The sequence below is a fragment of the Lipomyces doorenjongii genome (genome assembly GCF_038497915.1).
Source record: "Lipomyces doorenjongii strain NRRL Y-27504 unplaced genomic scaffold V1508scaffold_8, whole genome shotgun sequence".
In the NCBI taxonomy this organism is placed as follows: Eukaryota; Fungi; Ascomycota; class Lipomycetes; order Lipomycetales; family Lipomycetaceae; genus Lipomyces; species Lipomyces doorenjongii.
The window spans coordinates 1-18,106 of record NW_027118075.1 but is presented as its reverse complement, the minus strand read 5'-3'; the positions used below and the strand labels follow the sequence as shown (position 1 = coordinate 18,106).

The 18,106-nt window shown below is 46.6% G+C and overlaps 6 protein-coding genes across 6 annotated transcripts; 4 read left to right on the top strand and 2 right to left on the bottom strand.

Moving 5' to 3' along the window:
* The first annotated feature begins 39 nt into the window (after positions 1–39).
* Positions 40–1,946, top strand: V1508DRAFT_381847 (uncharacterized protein). The gene is made up of 2 exons (XM_066937707.1): positions 40–277; positions 331–1,946. The coding sequence occupies exons 1-2, from the start codon at positions 190–192 to the stop codon at positions 1,665–1,667; spliced, it is 1,425 nt and encodes a 474-aa protein (XP_066797655.1). The 5' UTR covers positions 40–189; the 3' UTR covers positions 1,668–1,946.
* A 19-nt stretch (positions 1,947–1,965) lies between these two features.
* Positions 1,966–3,598, top strand: V1508DRAFT_411698 (P-loop containing nucleoside triphosphate hydrolase protein). The gene is made up of 6 exons (XM_066939506.1): positions 1,966–2,050; positions 2,115–2,184; positions 2,244–2,349; positions 2,422–2,540; positions 2,595–3,184; positions 3,236–3,598. The coding sequence occupies exons 1-6, from the start codon at positions 2,040–2,042 to the stop codon at positions 3,441–3,443; spliced, it is 1,104 nt and encodes a 367-aa protein (XP_066797654.1). The 5' UTR covers positions 1,966–2,039; the 3' UTR covers positions 3,444–3,598.
* A 45-nt stretch (positions 3,599–3,643) lies between these two features.
* V1508DRAFT_411695 (uncharacterized protein) lies at positions 3,644–4,634 on the top strand. Its single transcript, XM_066939505.1, has 2 exons — positions 3,644–4,031; positions 4,092–4,634. Exons 1-2 carry the CDS (start codon positions 3,680–3,682, stop codon positions 4,445–4,447), a joined length of 708 nt encoding a protein of 235 aa, XP_066797653.1. The 5' UTR covers positions 3,644–3,679; the 3' UTR covers positions 4,448–4,634.
* A 1,121-nt stretch (positions 4,635–5,755) lies between these two features.
* Positions 5,756–6,542, bottom strand: V1508DRAFT_350279 (uncharacterized protein; the record flags this gene model as incomplete). The annotated part of the gene is made up of 2 exons (XM_066936781.1): positions 5,756–6,082; positions 6,138–6,542. 2 exons carry the CDS (start codon positions 6,540–6,542, stop codon positions 5,756–5,758), a joined length of 732 nt encoding a protein of 243 aa, XP_066797652.1.
* A 2,383-nt stretch (positions 6,543–8,925) lies between these two features.
* Positions 8,926–14,306, top strand: V1508DRAFT_411686 (putative death-receptor fusion protein-domain-containing protein). Its single transcript, XM_066939504.1, has 6 exons — positions 8,926–9,165; positions 9,219–9,452; positions 9,515–12,359; positions 12,415–12,589; positions 12,641–13,362; positions 13,410–14,306. Exons 2-6 carry the CDS (start codon positions 9,259–9,261, stop codon positions 14,151–14,153), a joined length of 4,680 nt encoding a protein of 1,559 aa, XP_066797651.1. The 5' UTR covers positions 8,926–9,165; positions 9,219–9,258; the 3' UTR covers positions 14,154–14,306.
* A 52-nt stretch (positions 14,307–14,358) lies between these two features.
* On the bottom strand, positions 14,359–16,448 carry V1508DRAFT_430758 (uncharacterized protein; the record flags this gene model as incomplete). Its single annotated transcript, XM_066941918.1, has 2 exons — positions 14,359–15,791; positions 15,845–16,448. The coding sequence occupies 2 exons, from the start codon at positions 16,446–16,448 to the stop codon at positions 14,359–14,361; spliced, it is 2,037 nt and encodes a 678-aa protein (XP_066797650.1).
* Between the last annotated feature and the right edge of the window lie 1,658 nt (positions 16,449–18,106).

Sequence of the window (18,106 nt, the reverse complement as noted above, 5' to 3'; positions counted from 1 at the left end):
TAGCAGATCTCCGACCGCCTCTACTCCTAACAACAAACACAACACGTACTCAACAGTGAGAACACGATATATCGCGACATCTATCTATCCACGTCGCATCATCCGCCATGCACAAATTTTCTTTTTCTCATTTTATATTGCAGTACTGACTTTTCTGAAACTTTGTTCGGAGATTATTAATCGCGAAGAATGCTGGACTGGTTATTTGAGGGCGACACGGTCGATGAAACCACAATTGATCAGAAACTGTTAGAAGAGGGAATAGATTTGTCCATAGGTACTATATCATTGGCATTACATGAAGGAATTAATTATAACAACCTACTTTAGATCCGTTCCCCGAGAGCCCTGCCGCGTCAGCATGGGCGTGGAAAGCTTTACCGACGTTCCTCACAGGCACCCCACTTCCGTCGCGTGAAGCTGTCGAAGACGGCGTAAACCAAGAAATACTGGACGATCAAATTGAGGACATAGACGACGATGTTATAATGCGCGATACTACAGAAGATTCCATACGGCATCCACCTCATTTGTCCTCGACAGGTCCAGCTGAGTCGCTTCGATCTCGACTACTTCGCAAACTCACGTCGACTGCAGCATCTTCCAAAGCTGATAAGGAAAATGCGAGACCAGCGACGTTTATACAGCGGCCTGCCGATTTCAAGCTCACCAAGTCTGCGGCGCGAGAGCCACGGACTCCTACAATCGACACGCCAACTCGCAAGCCAGTACCGAAAGAACTTCCTGTGAGCATACTACGCACTCCTGGAACAGCTGGCACAAAGAAATTTGTATCGTTTGCTCCAATGCAGGATCTTGGTTCCGACGCACATAGCGACCATGGTGATATCTCCAAGTCCTCTACGGGGAGAATTCGATCAGGATTGCCACGAAATTTCCCCGGAAAGTTTCCGAGTCCGTGGACGCCTAAGAGTGTCATTGATCGATTAGATTTAGCCGAAACTCCAGTAACTAGCTTTGCTCTGCGGCGAAAGGTTGGCGAAAATAGCTCCAGTAATGCTGAGACAAAGCCAGGGTCGAGGACTGACCCTGACATTGCTCCGAAGCAGGAAATAGTAGCAGAACCGTCCAAGCGCAGCAAATTTTCTGGTGCCCGTAGAGATGAGAATCCCGACAAGAAAGAGGAGGACAATCTCCATAGGCCACATCGTCATTCAGAACGCCAATTGAAGAAACTTCGATTCATATGCGATCAAGTTTTGGAGAATAACCAGAATCTAGAAGTATTAGCAGCGCACAAGGCTCTTACTGATATCAGGGCACGAGCGGGCGGCGGTCGGCAGTCAATTCGATCCACGGGCTCTGTGACTTCGGCCGACGAAGTAGATCCTTTGTACTGGAAACGAAAATTCGAAGAAACTGAAGAGAAGCGCCTTCAGCTTTTGGAAATTCTAGAGGAGGTTCAGAAGCATTCCGAGCACTTGACCGAATTTGGCCAAGAGCAAGACAGACGGATAGTAGAATTACAGCGGCAGCTTGATGAAGAGTCGCGGAAAGGGAAAGAGACCGTGCAGATGGTACAGGCGTTATCGAAGGAAATGAGGTCTTTAAAGGAGAAATCAGCAGAAGTCAATAGACGACGACTTAACCAACTGACAGAGAACCGAAGTATTTTAAACCAAGGTCTCGGAATAAAATCACAATAGAACGAGTTGTCAAATAGAACAGTAGGTTGTGTAGGATTTTAGTTATGTGAATCGATGATGTTTTGTTTGATATGGGATTGACTTGGTCGGCGTTTTGTTTGATATTTCAGTGACGATATTGTATATAAGCCATTTGTACAGTCAGTTAATGATATACTAGAGTGATTGATAGCAGGTCTCAATTGGTTTCGGAGCTTCATCATGGAGGAATTCAGGGGTAGCGCATTTTCCCATCAGTGTAAGGGTTAGGGTAGGGTACTAAAGGACGAGCGATTAGACGATTGTAATAATCCAAAAATCCAATCAAGGCGCTGAATTGAATCAAGAATATCGTTATAAGTTTCAAATCTCCCGGTTCACATATATTTCAAAATGGGTATTCTGTATGTCTACCTGCTTAATTATGTTGTCGTTGTTAAAATTGCTAATCATTGGTGATCAATATAGCGAGAAGATTCAATCAATTCAAGAAGAATTGAACCGGACCCAGAAAAACAAGGCCACAGAATATCATATTGTACGTCAGTTAAAGCCGTATTACTTATGAATGAATATGGGATGCTGATATTTGTTGAGGGTCTACTTAAAGGGAAATTAGCAAGATACAGAGCGCAACTGTTAGAGCCGACTCCCGGTAGCTCGTCTGGCGGTGGTCAAGGTTTTGAAGTCCAAAAAAGTGGGGGTATGTCTTAACTGATATTGGAATATGGTCTCTTTTTTGCCACACTGGTACTGATTGAGGTGTTCATAATAGACGCACGGATAGCGCTTATTGGGTTCCCGTCTGTCGGAAAATCTAGTTTACTATCCAAAATTACCAAGACCAAGTCCGAAGTGGCGAACTATGCGTTCACTACTCTTACTTCCGTGCCTGTACGCTAGAGCTTCTGTTGATTGAGGATAATTGCAATGACTAACAATTTGTAGGGTGTGCTAGAGTATAATGGTGCAGAGCTGCAGATCCTTGATCTGCCCGGTATCATTCAAGGCGCGAGCGAAGGTAAAGGCCGCGGTCGACAAGTCATTGCGACTGCCAAAACGTCGGATTTGGTACTCATGATTCTCGACGCTACCAAAGCCGGAGACCAGCGTGCGATTTTAGAACGGGAGTTGGAGTCTGTGGGAATCAGATTGAACAAAGATCCGCCAAATATTTACTTTAAAGTCAAGAAACAGGGTGGGTTGAAGTTCAATGCTACGTCGCCGCCGAAGTATCTTGACGAGAAGATTGTGGGGAGTATATTACGAGATTATAAGATACACAATGCTGAGGTTCTAGTTCGGGATGAGAATGTGATGGTCGAGGATTTCATTGATGTTATCAATGCTAGTCACAGATCGTATATTAGATGTCTATATGCGTACAACAAGATTGATGCTGTGTCGTTGGAAGAAGTTGATAGACTTGCCAGACAGCCGCATACCGTCGTTATTAGCTGCGAGCTAGATCTAGGTCTGGAAGATTTGGTGGAGCGAATATGGAGTGACCTATCCCTTCTACGGGTCTACACCAAGCGGTATGTTTCTGGTACTTACGCAATGACGAATATGTACTCATCTGTTTTCAGACGCGGCCAAACTCTCAAATTCGACGATCCGCTTGTCGTGCGGAGAAACGCAACAGTTGAAACCGTATGTGATTCAATCCATAGATCGATTAAAGACCAGTTTAGATATGCTCTCGTCTGGGGCGCGAGCGTGAAATACAGTCCCCAGAAATGCGGCCTGCAGCATGCAGTTGCTGATGAGGATGTCGTGTCGATTGTTACGAAGTAGATGTGCTTTTGATCACGTGGAATAAAATGGTGTAATTTTTAATGTATATGTGCAATTCTACAGTAATTCGGCCAGAATTAATTGATCATATTGCAATTGATAGTATTAAGATTGTGGTCGACTGGTGATGTCATGATAGGCAACGCATGCGAATTGAGTTTAAACATCTTGCAAAAACTGACAGTCCGACCGAGTCGGCTATTGTCCACTAGTACCTTCCACCCATATTTACTAAGATGGCAGACTTAATACAGCATACAGAACAAATATCAGTAGTGGCGGAACAATCTATAGTCGAATCAAACACTGCGAGCAATACATCATCAAAGCGAAGGCGCACAAGTGATCCCACCCCCTTTGATTCCTCCACCACCCGCGACGCGATCAAGACGACGAAGCGACCAAAACTTACTAGTGATGGTGAAAATGACAGACCGACCTCGAATATCTCGAGTAAAATATCCAAACGCGAGAAGCGCGAGCGACGACAAGCAAGACAGTTGGCGAACAAGCATAAGAAGGCGGCTAGGAATTCGCGGATAACGATAAAAGCTACGGAGTGGAGCTATCTTAAACTAGAAATGTACGCTATTAATACCTATTTATTGAAATAGTACTGCCGGAATGCTAACGTCACTTATGGAATACTGATTCCGTCATCTGCAGTGGTCGCATTGCCAGAAACAATAGATCTAATAACATTTTACACAATTCTGCAATCAGCACTAAAACGCTACCTTGGCATAATCGGCTCGTCATTGCATTTCGACATCCTGCACGTCGACAATCTAACAGCTTTCGTCCGCGTGCCTAGTAGTGACTTTTCTCCATTCTGGGCAGCGATGAGCGGGTACTATGTCGATGCGAATGCTACCAGTGGGTTCAAAATCGTGGATGGGTGTAGTAAGGTCGGGATCACGATTGCGAAAACTAGCAAGTTTTTAAATGGGGTTACAGGACCGGCGCGAAAGTGGGTGCCTCCTACTGCCCCTATTGCGGAATAGTCGTCAAGTGCGTATACGTTAGCAAAAGATTTGTATCATGATTTGATTGTATGATAGGTGGATGGCTGCATATGCAATACATTTTATAATGTCCGTTATGAAAGATTCAATTAGTACAACTAATATACCCATATCCATTTGTGGGAATAGAAATGCTTTAGAGTATTACCTACAAATCATTCTCCTACATCTATAAAGATGTAGTGAGTAATAAGAATATAAAATTTGCGAGAGACAGAGTTACAGTCCAAATAAGGATAAGATGTATAGTATGACAACGAGAAAAAATCAAAGCGTGAAACTAAACCATCATACACACATGGAAACAACGAAAGCAAATTGCACGAAAGCAGACATGGAAAACACAAACTAAACCACATGATGATCAAAATAATGTACCAAGTTTTAACCCCAACCATCTTGTTTGCTAAACAGCAGCAACTCGCAAGAACAATACACTAATGACTTCCCTTAACACCAGCCAATCAATCTACCGCGCACCGATCGCACCAATGACACCGCTTCTCTTCGGAGGAGGTGGTGGTGGCCTCTTCGCGCTGACGCCTGGACCTAGTCGCCCGACTCCGCCATTGAGCTTCTTCATGCTAGACTGAAATGCAGGCACGGACGTCGCACCGCGCTCGTCCTCAAATTGCTCAGTATCTCCGTTAAGCGTTGATACTTTACGCATGACTGGGGCAGGTTTCGCCGGCTTAGCAGGTCCACCGTTAGCACTGCCCTCCGAGATAACGGTGCAGTAGGGCACCGGGAAAAGACCAGATCGTTCGCCGCCGGCAAGTTCACCGATCCACCAGCCCGCGTCGACTTCCTCGGTCACAATAACAACATCACCAGGTTCGAGGGACAGTTCGTCCTCGGCTTCCGCCTGATATCGGAAGTTAGCCTTCACGAGCTTTTTCTTCGGCCCAAGGGACGGGCGTGGACCAGGGAGTGGCGGAGGCTCGGTAACAGAACGAGACAGACGTGGAGGACCGATATTAGCAGACGAGGAGAGCTTGCCAGAAGAAATAGACGAGTTAATGGATGTTGGGAGAGTATCCAGCGTTGAACCGATATCGGCGGATGAGGATGACTGATTGCGAAGGGCGCCGAACTTGGGAGCTGAGTCATATCCATTGGAAGAAGAGCTTTGAATAGACGACGATGACGACGCTCCTGACTTGAAATTAGGGCGGCGAGGGGGGGAAATGTCTTCATGGGAGTTGCCGAAGGACTTAATGGATGTGGAACGAGAGCGTGCCCCCTTCGGAGTGGACGGAGAGCCGTTTGGAAGGCTGTTCGAACAATTTAGCACCTTAATTCGAGACAATTACAACGTAAGGTATTGACATACTCAGACACCCAGTTCTTTCGGAGATTGACGAGGACTTCATTACATCGCTCGTAGTACTCGCATTCGGCCTCAAAGAAGTCGACAAGGTCGGCCAAATTGTCGCTCTCGGCGTCTCGGATAGAGTTCATCTTGCGGACGACATCTTCACCGGCCTCTTCGTACTTTATTCTCTGTGCACGAACTTCCTCCTCCAACCTAGCGTCCTCCCGCTTTGTCTTTTGAACCTTAGAAAGTGCGGTGTCGTAGGCCAGTCGTCGATACTCGAGCTTCTTACGGGCGGCCTATAGCAGTTAGCTCCATAGCAGAATGTACGTAAATAGCAATGAATATACACACCTGACAGTCCTTGAACTGAGCAATGCTCTTCTCAATGCCTTCGAGGAAGTTCTTATTAATTCGTTCGACGAATGTTTCCTGGTGTCTGGCGAGCTTTTGGTTGGCAACACCGAGCCTGTAGAGAGCCTGGCCGTAAGTAGAATCGGCGACGAACTCATCACCGTATATTGCCATGGCCTGGCCCAGAATGTCGATGGGCGAAGTCTTTTCGAGCTCGTCGAGCTCGCGGCGCTTGGAGAGGTTGCGCACATAGAGAGCCATGGACTGGTGCAGGCGCTCCGTTCCTTCGTAGCGCATGTTAATCTCATACTCGAGCTCTCGAAAATCCTCTGACTCTTGGGTCTTTTGCTCGTTGCCGAGCTTTTCGGATGTCCACTGTCGGAGCCGGTCAATCTTTTTTGTCATCATCTTAACCAATAGTTAGGAAAGCGGCGACTGGGACGAGGTGCAAAAGCAGGCCAATTGCTGCAGCCTGAGTAGAAGAGGAGCGCTTCACGCGTGCACGAGACAGGCCGGACAACGAGAAAATATGAGAAGGAGGAGTTGTGAAGTGGAGATTAGAGCAAAGAACGAGTAGGGCGAACTGGCGAGCCGAACGGGAAGCAGCGGAGAGCTGCTGCGCGACGGCAAACGCACAACTAAGTTACGGTGAACGCAGGGGCCTGTTCTTCCATCATCTGGCAGTCCTATCATGATTTTCATTACAGACCCACCGCCGCCCAATTCCCCTGCTCTGGCTATACCTCATACTTAGCATCGGGTCGTATGCAATTATTGTACAGTATGACATAACCGCGGACCCGTTGTCCGAGCCAGGACAAAAAGACGACCCTGGCTTGGAGCTTGGCACGGTATTACCGTTACAGGGTTGTGGATAGATTCCACCGGGTCAACCTTCCTATCAGGCGACTTTGGAACCATTTCCACACACACACATACATACATACACATAACTATATACAGTGTACCGACGCGGAGTTCTCATCGAACCCATGACAAGACTACAGAAGCAGTTTCACGGCCGTCAGTAGCAAGAAATAAAATACAATAGAGTATATATTTAAATGCGCAATTCACAACCGATAAACGAAGGTGTCGATGACTCCTACCACTTAATTTGCCCGCAAAGCATGATACTTGAGATGGCTCGGGTCAGAGTCTCGCCGTAGAACCGTGTACGTTAGCATTCAGCCCATCCATCCTCAGGAGTGCTCTGGCTCCTAGCCTCCTTTGCGCCGACTATTTCGCGAGTCTCACTCATTCATAACCATATCCAGGCCAATTGTACGGCAGAATCATGTTCGACAATGTGCGGTCCAACTAGGTGCCAAGGAATGGACCCAGTGTGGTCTCTGCACAAGTAACGAAATTTTCAGTCAAGATAATTGATTGGCGATAAGGAGTGGCTGGCAGCTTCTGGGTTAGGGCTCTAGAATTAATTGGGTTAGGGCAGTCTGGAGATAGCCGGCCGTCTGTTTGGCCACCGCGTGTGTCAAGCTTGTGCTGTACTAAATATATCACCAGCGGCAGCAAGCGGGTTGCCCGGTGGTCAAGTAACGCTGCCAGTCTAGGACCGCTTTACCAGAGACCTTGTGGAGATCCAATTTGCGGCCTTCCTTTATTCAAAGTGGTGTATAAGTCTCTGGTGCACCGTCTGCAGTGACAAAGAAATATGTCGTAGAGCCTAATTCGGTTCGCCTTGTTACATGGGCTAGCCAAGGTCTCGTATCTGGATTCTGTATGTCCGCATAAACTCCGCCGTTCAGGGATCATGACCCGGCACGGGTCCACATTTGTCTTCATTTATCGGGCGGATAGGCTTTTTCTCATCAGCAATCCACCACAGGGCTCTGCGCCCGCGCCCCATCGTGTATCTATTCTCGGTGTCTCTTTCTGTGGCCGACGAATGCTTGTTCAGTTTCCTTGCATAGGCCATCGCAGTTATCAGCCTGGTCCATATGCTCACTTTCATATCCTTACCTGAACTGTGTTATGTAGTTTAATTCAGGATTTGAGTGTTTCTCGGGAAATTAATTTGAAAGGCTCCGGTATTGTAATTATAATTCGTATTAATCTGGTGCTGTGTGGTGACTGGAGTTAATGCACCATCAATAATACTTTCCATGCCATTGTGGGAATATCTTGCGCATAATACGCTAACTAAACATACGATGCACATGAAATTTAATATGTTCCGTACACATCCACATCCGCATCCACAGCTGCCTTTCAACCGTCAGTTTACAAAATTTAACAATGACTCCTAATTTTACTTGCAGGCACCAAAAAGTCTCCTTTACAATCAGTAACTTTGTCTTGTGGGCTGTCAAACAAAGTTCAGGGGCGGGACTAGTGTACATTTTTGATAGGCGCCGCTCTTAGGCGAGCGTGATGATAAATTCGGGAAGGTTATCGCCTACTTCTTCTATTGACTGGCCCGGTTTTTGTCCCTGTACTTGTATGACTGCAAGCTTTTGTGAGCAGGTAAAAACTGACAAGTATAACCTTTTCATCATGCCGGGGAATTATGCTCCCCTTTGGTTGCCAATACAAAATCCTAACCCGAAGCTAAGCCTTCACACCATTAATATGTCATAGACTATTTCAGTACAAGGAATAATGATTGCGCATTGTATATTGCAACACAGCTACTGCCATTCATTCCTAATTCTTATCCAACCCCATTTGGTTGAATGTGGGAGTATTAGCTGGAAGTGCATTTGGTAAGTACAGGCAATAGCTTGTTCAACTAGCATCTCAGTCAGCTTTCCAGGTAATTCCAAGAAGGCAGCATAAAAATAGCATTAGCACGCGCTACATAAGCTGTGTAAATGCCAACACCTACACAGATCCGAAAGAGCATTTGACCAAATTGAATCGAGTTATCAAGTGAAATTTGATCACGTGAACTTACTGTATTAGGGTTCCTTGACGATTTAAACTTTAATATTCCTCCCAACTCGAATTTTTTCTTGTAATTTGTACCTTGAAATGTCGCCCAAGCTGAAACGAATCAGCTCAGCAACAAGTATGCACCTTAATTGTTCACTAGCAGGATTACGCGTCTGATATTATAAGCAGTATTAGTGAGGCCAAACGAGTGCAAAGGACAAACAATCAAATGGCTGAGAAGAGCGCGAAGAACCAAGAACCAGCAGCCGCGTTAGACGCATCCGCTCACACAGTGATCCGCTCTATAGTAGCTCAGTCTCGTGAGCTTAACGAGCGATTATCTGAAGATGAGCTCCGGAAGATTAGAAAATATCTTGTTGCTAACCGGGTTGACGATTTTCTTTCCGAGAAGAGCGACGTGGTGTATGTAACTGCATAATCTGGTTGAGCATGACAAGCACTGTGGATTATTGACGAATAAGTAGGTCATTGATAGAAATGTACCCATTCCTGTTTAATTCACTGTTACTTTCGCCCGGGTTGGGTGAATATAGGACTGTTGCGTGCGACACACTTACAGTTTGGATCCAGCGAACAAGCCAATGCTGCTTGCACTCCTCCGGTTTCACAACTCGACTGCAGCAAGAAACGACAGCTGGCTCAGCGAACGACGCAGACATTGTTTTCGACTTTGTTTGCGAATATTGGAGTGACTCAGGTGCCGCGCTGGGCAATGCCTTACGTGAGCTGTTTATGAAAACGATTTCGCTTATTGAACGCGTTTGGACAGTGGACGAGAGAACGGAGAGGCTGGGAAAGTGGATTGACCGGATATTAATGTACCCCCGAACTATGCGGGTCGTGTACTTTACTACCGAAATTCTTGCGAGGCAACTAGGAGGCCATATAATTTTGGCCAAGGATCCAGCTATTATACATGATTCACTTCAATTAACATACAGCAATGCATTAGCTAATCCTGTCTTGAAGATGATCACAGCGATTTTGGTCACAATACGAAAGTCTGAAATTGAGGCTTTGGGTAAGAAACCGGATCCGGAAGCACTTGAAGCTGTCGAGAAGAAATGGATCGAGATTTGGGGTTCGGAGGTGGTCAGTGCCTTACGAAATGATAATTTGAGATCACATGTCCAGATTTATTTGTTACCCAATATTTTCCGCATATCAGCCGTCGCTTTCGGGCTGTTTATTAAGGAGTTACAGAAGCAGCCGCTGCATACTGAAATTGATATTTCAGTTTTCATAGGATGTTTAAAGGTCGGACAAGACCTCGCCCTACTCGACGAAGCATCGAACACGTCAGTTTTACCTTCGGATTTTCTGCGGGGGCTCCTCCATCACAGCTCAGAAGATCTCCGAATCGGCGGCCTCTCCCTTGCTGTCTCATCTCCCCAGGCATCCAAGCCCATCTCTCCTACCACCCTCGATATCCTAACCGAAGCCTTTGACGACCTGATTCTCGAATCCGATCCCGAATTCCGTAACAGAGTGTATGGGTTCATGAGACAAATGACTACTCGCATCCGGGATTCTTGCTACGCGCTTGCCCGCGAACAAAAGAAATGTATTATAACAAGCAATGTTTCCCGCGCGAAAGAAATTGAGGCTCAAATCGCTGCGAACGTGAAATTCTTGAACGGGTATCTTGATTACCTGCGAGAACTTCTTCGTCCTGGATCGTCGTACCAACGCATTCATATGAGTTTGAAGTTACTCAAAGTGTTGATTCGTGCTGGCTTAGATGATCGTGTGGATGCAAAGTGGCATGAGAAAAATCATATTGATTTTCCGTTTAATATACCAATTTTTACGCCGAAGACGGTTAGGGTGTTATTGGACAATTTGATGAATAATTATGAGGATGTCAGAGATGCATCGATAAACTTGCTGAAAATGGCACCCGTGTCAGCATTGTTGGAGGACGGCGTAGATAAGAAGTTGGTGGTGGACAGGTATGGCGAGAAGGGCCTCCGCATGATCAAAGGATTGCGCGGCCGCGAAGGCGACGGTGGCGCGAGAATCATGGATTTCTGCTATTATTTGTACGGCAAACTTGGCGATGGGGGAGAGTGGGAAGCGATGTTTTTGAACAATTTCATTGGAATACTGGAGTCGGCAATTCAAGAGGCTGAACGTAATCTGTCTTTGGCAGTCAAGGATTATCCTCTGCACGGCTACTTTACTGGTCTAAGGTTTATTTTTGAGCAGATTGACTACAATTCCGAGAAAGCTAAGGGGAAGGCATTGTATTGGAATAAGGTGCATGAGCGACTACTCCGACTTGCCTTTTCTGTATGGGGCATTGTTGAGAAAATTCTTTGCCATGATTCTCCGGAAGGTAATCTCCCAGAGGAGTTGGAGGAGCAGTATCTGGCTAGTTTAGAAGAGGAATACGGACCTGCTACACAGCTTATTCTCAGCTATGCCTGGAGAGCTATTGGCGAATCCAGTGCTCTTCTGACGGTTTTGCTGTCCCGAATTCCTGACGATGAGAGCAAGCTGCTCGACGATAAGGCTGTTACGGATATGGGAAACCTTCTTCTCAGTGAACTTGCCACTATTCGTCATCGAGGCGCATTTTCGTCCGTTTATCCGACGTTTGTGGCATGCTGTACCCGCTGTAACTTGTCAACTTCAAACAAATTAATCGGGCTACCAGCTAAATGGCTAGAAGAGAACATTCAGCTTATTCAAAGCAAGGCACAGTACATTACGCGCCGTTCGGGCGGTCTACCGTTTCTAGTCGCTGGCGTCTTAACGGCGGAAATCAATCCCGATAGGCCACTTCTCCAAAAGACATTCGACCGTCTCGCTGAGATTGCAGAAACGCCTGCGTACTTGTCGGACGAGAAGATTGACCTACCACAAGTCCACGCATTAAACTGCATCAAATCGATCTTCGTGGAAGCCCGACTATCGGGCCCCTCAGCATTTTTCATTGATAGAGCCCTCGCGATGGCAATCAACGCCTTCGCCAGCGAAATGTGGTCAATCCGAAACTGCGGTGTGATGCTGTTCGCTGCATTGCAGACTCGACTCTTTGGAAGTCGCAAGTTCACTGATTCGAGACTTACGGTAGGCACGATGTCTGCACGACTGTTTTTCAGTCGGTTTAAAAATGTCAAGGATATCTTGCTGCAGCATTTGAAAGAACACGTATATCAACTAGGTTCGCTTGAGGCAAGTCATGTAGAAACCGTGTATCCAGTGTTGTCGCTTATGTCTCGGTTGGAGGGAACGAATGGATACTCTGGGCTCGATGCATTTCGACCACTTATAATGAGCTGCCTGTCGAGTAGGATTTGGAAGGTACTCAATTCTGTGGCTTTGGTAAGATAAAAGCATTACTAACCTGTCGGAATAGATTCGAGAAATCGCGGCGCGCTCACTACTTGCACTTGTCAGCACGGCCAGCTGGGTCGAAACTTACCGGGATCTCGCAGATGATCTATCGAGATCCAATCAAAATGGTACTCATGGCCGACTACTGGCATTAAAGGTACTGTTGGAATCGTTCACATCGCGCAGCTCTCAACCAGGTACATTACATTGTCTAAGTTTTTGCGATGACCTAAGCTAATATTGTTCAGAAATACCGGTGGAAGTCTATATTGATCTCGCAAGTAAGTTCGAAGACATGGTCAAGTGCGGGTGTTCACCGAACATTCTTGCATTCCTTCGTGTCTGCAAATCCGTTGTTGACTACCCAAGTGCTGCCGGCGTTCATGCAGAAACGCCAAAGTCCATTCTAAAGCACAAGTTCTATGACTTTGTCTTAAGTAGTTTCAGGACCACTGAGAATGGTGTGGGAGATAGATTGCTCCAGGAGCAAATAATTGGATACCTAACAGAGCGCTGCGTCCAGCGACTTGTAAGGAACTCGAACGATAAAGAAGCGTTGAATATTCTCAATGATTGCATCAGGACCGGTAGCTATATCGGCACCATCGTCTCTCTGCAGATTATCTCTGAACATGTGGATGAGTTCGCATTATCTGCGTGCGAGGAACTTATCACGCCGGTATGGATGACCTGGTGTGAAAGTACTTGGAGCCAAGTCCGATCGGCCACTATCAGATTGTTCAGCGTGTTATTGAGTAGGCTGAAACAGTGGAATGGACAGCCCGTCTACGCCACGTTTGAAGGGCTGTATGGCGCCATCGATCTACAGATTGCTGAAGCGAACACGGTGTCTGAGGCTGCATTAGAGGCACTAGGTCCGCTAGTCGCATCTTTGTCCGTGTCAACAGGTGGCAACGATTATTACTCGCGATGGAATAGCGTCCTTGAAGTGTTCAGTGACGATGATGCGGTATGTTGCACTCCACTCTGAGTACGATGTAGACTAATTTCAGAAAGCCATTTTCGACGCGAAAGGCTTCGTTGGCATCCATCATCTCATTTGTACAGACAGTTCTCGAATTGCAACTGCAGAAGTCCAAGACAATCTTCTTACGCGAAGCGTACTTTAAGTTATTGGACTTCCTTTCCGACGACGACCAAGATCTCCGTGAGATTGCGACAGACTTTATCTGCACATTTATTCTCAAGAGCAAGTATATAACGACGTGCGTATATTGTGAGAAATCATTTGCCAAGTTATTAATTGACATGTTCGGCAATACGACCGAGACATTTAACGGCCTGGGTCTATTCGCTGAGAGGAAGGTTATTGGAACGGAATCTCCCGCGCGGCAGATTGAGGACGCTTTCGCGCCAGATTTGTCGCTTTTTGTTGTCGAGAAGCAGAATCTTTACAGAAATGAAGTGCAGGACGCAGAGCTATGGGCTGAGATGATTATGCAACTCTTCGGAAAAGCAGGCGATAGTGATACGAAGGAGACTTCATTAAAGCGACTGACAGAGTGGGAAGCATCCGCGTTAAAACTGTTGCTGAAGGCGATTAATCTGCATGGCAACGACGGACCATTTGGATGGACCTCCAATGCCGAAGTCTTTGGTTTTGGACGGAGGATCATCGAGGTCTACCGCATGCTTAAACGATGCAAATCGGGTCGGGTTGAGATTGAGGCTGCATTTAACGAGCTTCGGCGTTTGGCGAAAGATAAAGACTTGCATTCCTTATGGAATTTGGAAATATAGACCTGTAAATTTATAGACGGGATATACGATATTCGAAGATTTGTAACATACTGTAAATTACAACTTCTAATAAAAGTTTATGGTGAGAGTTAATAAGTATGATATTGTATATGTATGTGTATGTGTACATTTAATTCTACAGTTGAACAACCCATTCTACCAATATATAAAGGAAATTTAATTATAGTAACAGGCACGAAGAGTTTTACATTCTCTCAACAGGAGTTAATCCCAAGAGAATCATTCCGCTCTTGAGAACCTCCCGCGCAGATGAGTAGAGCGCCATCCGGGCAGTGGCGAGAGGGGGTTCCTGGCCAGCGACCCATAGGATATTGTAGCAGCTCGAAACAATGTGTGTGAGCTTGAAGAGATATGACACCACGGTTGAAGGCTCGTAATTTCGGTGAGCATTCATCAGAACATCAGGATACTGCGCAAGTGTCCGGATAAGTTCTTCGGCAATTGGCTCGGTCAGAAGAGAGAAATCCGCCGCCATGAGCTGCTCGTGCGTGATCTCGGCCCGACGTTCGACGGAGCAGAGTCTGGAATGAGCGTACTGAAGGTATGGACCAGTGTCGCCCTCAAACGAGAGCATTCGGCTCCAGTCAAATTTGTAGTTGTTTACTCGCTTGGACTGCATGTCCTGGATCATAACAGCGGAAATTCCAACAAGATCGGCAACTTCTACGGGATTCTCGACTTGCTCATACTTGGCTTGGTTCTTCTTCATAACCTCGTGCATGGCGTCCTTGGTTTCCTCTAAGATTGTGTCCAAGAACACGACAGTTCCGCGACGCGTGCTCATTCCCTGTACCATACCAAAGTTAACGTGGACCATATCCTTAGCCCACGGAAAGCCGCACAGTTCCATCATCTTGAAAAGCTGCGCAAGATGGAGATCTTGCTGCGCGGCTACGACGTAGATCATCTTGTCGAACTTGTACTTCTCGTATCGCTCGATGGCAGCACCGAGATCTCGTGTTAGGTAAAGCGAAGTTCCATCCGACTTTTGAATGAGTGCCTTTCCAAGCTTTTTGCTGTGTTGAGCGAAGTTAATAAGCTTCGCACCTCGATCTTCGTATAACATGCCTTTTTGCTGGAGGAGGTCAATGACACTCTGCATGCTTGCCTCGGAAATCTGGGATTCACCGGAATACTCGGCATAGTGAATATTCAGTCGCTCGTAAGTCGTTGTGTACTTTGTAATACTGAGCTCCCGGAATCGCTTCCACACAGCTAGGGCTTCCTCGTCGCCGTCCTCCATTCTCTTGAAGTAAGCTTTGGCCTCAGAATCGATTGGCCGTGGAATGAAATAAGCCGGGTCAATGTCCTTCGTGTCCTTGAGCGGATGGTTCTTGTCGAGAACAATGGCAGCCTCAAGAGCAACCTTGGCCAAGTCCTTCGCCTTGATCTCGGCTTCCACAAGCTTGCTCTCGAGATCAGCTTTTTCTTCTTCGGAAATACCCTCCTTCTCGAGCAAAGCTTTGAGTGCTAGAACCGCCTCTGCGGCAGCACCAGCATCCTTCTCAGCGGCCTGAGCAGAGCTTACAGTAACGTAGACTTTGAACAGGTGGTTGATAGGATCACGCTCAAGTTCAGCTTCATCGCCAAACTTTGCGAACGCAATAGCGAGCAGACCTGAACTGTTAGCATTCTAGTTCGACAATTCATCAGACAGAAAAAGTACATACCAAACTGCTTTCCCCAGTCACCGAGATAATTTATTCTAATAACTTCATATCCCAAACGTTCATGCAATGACGACAGGAAACCGCCGATAATTGTGCTTCGAAGATGACCTGCATGAAACGGCTTCGCGATATTCGGTGAACTGAACTCGACGATAACCCGCTTTCCAGCCCCAATTTTGGCATATCCGTACGTACTATCCTTCTTTAAAATCTCAGGAATCACGATCTTGTAAAGCAGTTGCGGGTCGAAAAAGAATTGCATAAAGGGCCCCTTTGCGGCGACTTTGCTCAGGAACGGGGTACTTGGGTATTTCTCTACCCATTCGGCCGCAAGTTCATCTGGCTTTCTGCCTTTCACTCGGAGCCGGGGAATCGCGATGACAAGATCACCTCTGTCGGGGGTCAATGTCCATTCGAGCGCAGGTACAATGAGGTCTGCCTCCACTCCAGAGACTTCCGACAGAGTTTTGCTGATGCTGGCGCGAAACAGGTCAAATGGATTTCCGGCAACGTTGAGCATAGGAGTATCGTACAGCGCAGGTGAGGATATGCCGAGGTTTTCGAGGCGCGAGACTACGGTCTCGATTCCAGATGGGGTCGACATTTGTGGTCGAGTTGCTCGGTACTGACGGAGAGTAAAGGTAGGGACGTGTGGGGCACGAGATGCAGCTGCTGACAGAAGACACGAATTGCGAGGCAAAGAATGAGAAAATATATGACGGAGTGCGTGATGGACTGCAACCGGCATAAATTGGCGACCAATGATGTGGACTTGGACGGTGACTCTATGAAGTGTGCCTGATTGAGCGGAAAGTGCAAGAAAATTTAAAATTTCGACTTGTATTTTATTCGTAAGCAGTTGTGCAATCATGAGTCAGCGAATTCAAATTATCGTGAGGGCTAGGTAAAGTTTAAGTATTGGCCGAGGGTTGTACTAATTTGCGTTAAAATGAAGTATTTAGGTAGATCTAATGCAACGCTAACAACCAATAAACGCTATTAAGCTTGCGCAAAGTTATAAGCGAGAAATCCTTCGTTCTTCGTTAGACAACACGCAATTTTAGGTTTGTTAACAGTATTATAAACTACTATTATTTGGACTGTGAGTTAACGTTAAGTACAGCTACAATTCGTGTGATGGCAACCATCCAATTACCCTAACCCACGAGTCAAAGAACAGCTTTCTTCCACACAGCTTCTCGCTATCTTGTACCATAGGCAATGTCGTTATTGACTGAGTGTCACACGTATTGCTCATTTGGCATGAATAGAGCAGATTTAGAAATTATTGAAATGCAAAGCGATCACGAGTAAACGTTGTCGATACGTGGTACGTCTCTGATTGCCTTAAAGGGCTTGACAGTGATTTAGTTCTAGCCATTGAGACCAGATTGTTGCAACTCCTGAATGCGTTCCATGCATAGATGAAGCCATCACGAGCTGACAACTCCCACAGTAGCGTTGCAGGTGTAAGGACGACATACGAGACTGGCAAACTTGGCAAGAATTTTGTCATGCATTGGTCGGATGGCAACCGAGCTACCGTAATCCCGAGTTCGCCGAGTCTGTCATCGGTGGCCTGTGAGTGGCAGTAGTCATTAATGTCGATCCCACCCACGACACCAGCCGCCATTTATCAGCCCTGGCTCGTTTTAACTGCGTTATTAAATCGAAAGTTGCGATTTACGGCGAGGAACGCGCGAAATTCCTGGCGCGATGGGTTGGTCACGGCACAGCAGACAAGGAAGGAATTTCGGTCAACGCAAACTGAACCCAGACGATGCTGCCAAGGGGATAATCTGACATCAATCAATTTCGAAGCTATCAGGAAGCCTGCGACGTGATTGGTATTTCTTAGCGGCAAACGTCGCCGCCTTGACATCAAGGTCCATAGAGTAGGCATGTATATGTCGCCATGCCATGCGAGCAAAATGGCAGACCAGTTGGGACGGAATCTCTGACAAAATACGGGAAACCCTCACCTTCAACAGAGCGAAGGAATAATCGCACTCCGCGCGAATTTGCCTCTTGGCATGTCCCCAAATCCGTTCTATGAAGTTGCATTCGCAATGAAACTTCGGATACATTGAGAACAAGTGCCCACGCGACCTAACTGCGATCTCAAACCGCCACGGTTGCGATCGAAAGTCGGCCTGTTGAGCTAACAGATGAGCGCACAACATTCCGTAGTCTGAGACAGGTCTATTTCGGCCGCCTTCTTCTGACACAGTCGGGGAAGCTTGTCGCGCCAGAGCTGTCGCT

Coding starts and splice junctions, on each gene's coding strand:
- V1508DRAFT_381847 (XM_066937707.1), top strand. CDS start 190: ATGCTGGACTGGTTATTTGAGGGCGACACGGTCGATGAAACCACAATT. Junction 278..330: donor GGGAATAGATTTGTCCATAG/GTACTATATCAT, acceptor AACCTACTTTAG/ATCCGTTCCCCGAGAGCCCT.
- V1508DRAFT_411698 (XM_066939506.1), top strand. Junction 2,350..2,421: donor TGAAGTCCAAAAAAGTGGGG/GTATGTCTTAAC, acceptor TGTTCATAATAG/ACGCACGGATAGCGCTTATT. Junction 2,541..2,594: donor CTACTCTTACTTCCGTGCCT/GTACGCTAGAGC, acceptor AACAATTTGTAG/GGTGTGCTAGAGTATAATGG.
- V1508DRAFT_411695 (XM_066939505.1), top strand. CDS start 3,680: ATGGCAGACTTAATACAGCATACAGAACAAATATCAGTAGTGGCGGAA. Junction 4,032..4,091: donor TCTTAAACTAGAAATGTACG/CTATTAATACCT, acceptor CTTATGGAATAC/TGATTCCGTCATCTGCAGTG.
- V1508DRAFT_411686 (XM_066939504.1), top strand. CDS start 9,259: ATGGCTGAGAAGAGCGCGAAGAACCAAGAACCAGCAGCCGCGTTAGAC. Junction 12,360..12,414: donor TGTCGAGTAGGATTTGGAAG/GTACTCAATTCT, acceptor CTGTCGGAATAG/ATTCGAGAAATCGCGGCGCG. Junction 13,363..13,409: donor TGTTCAGTGACGATGATGCG/GTATGTTGCACT, acceptor AATTTCAGAAAG/CCATTTTCGACGCGAAAGGC.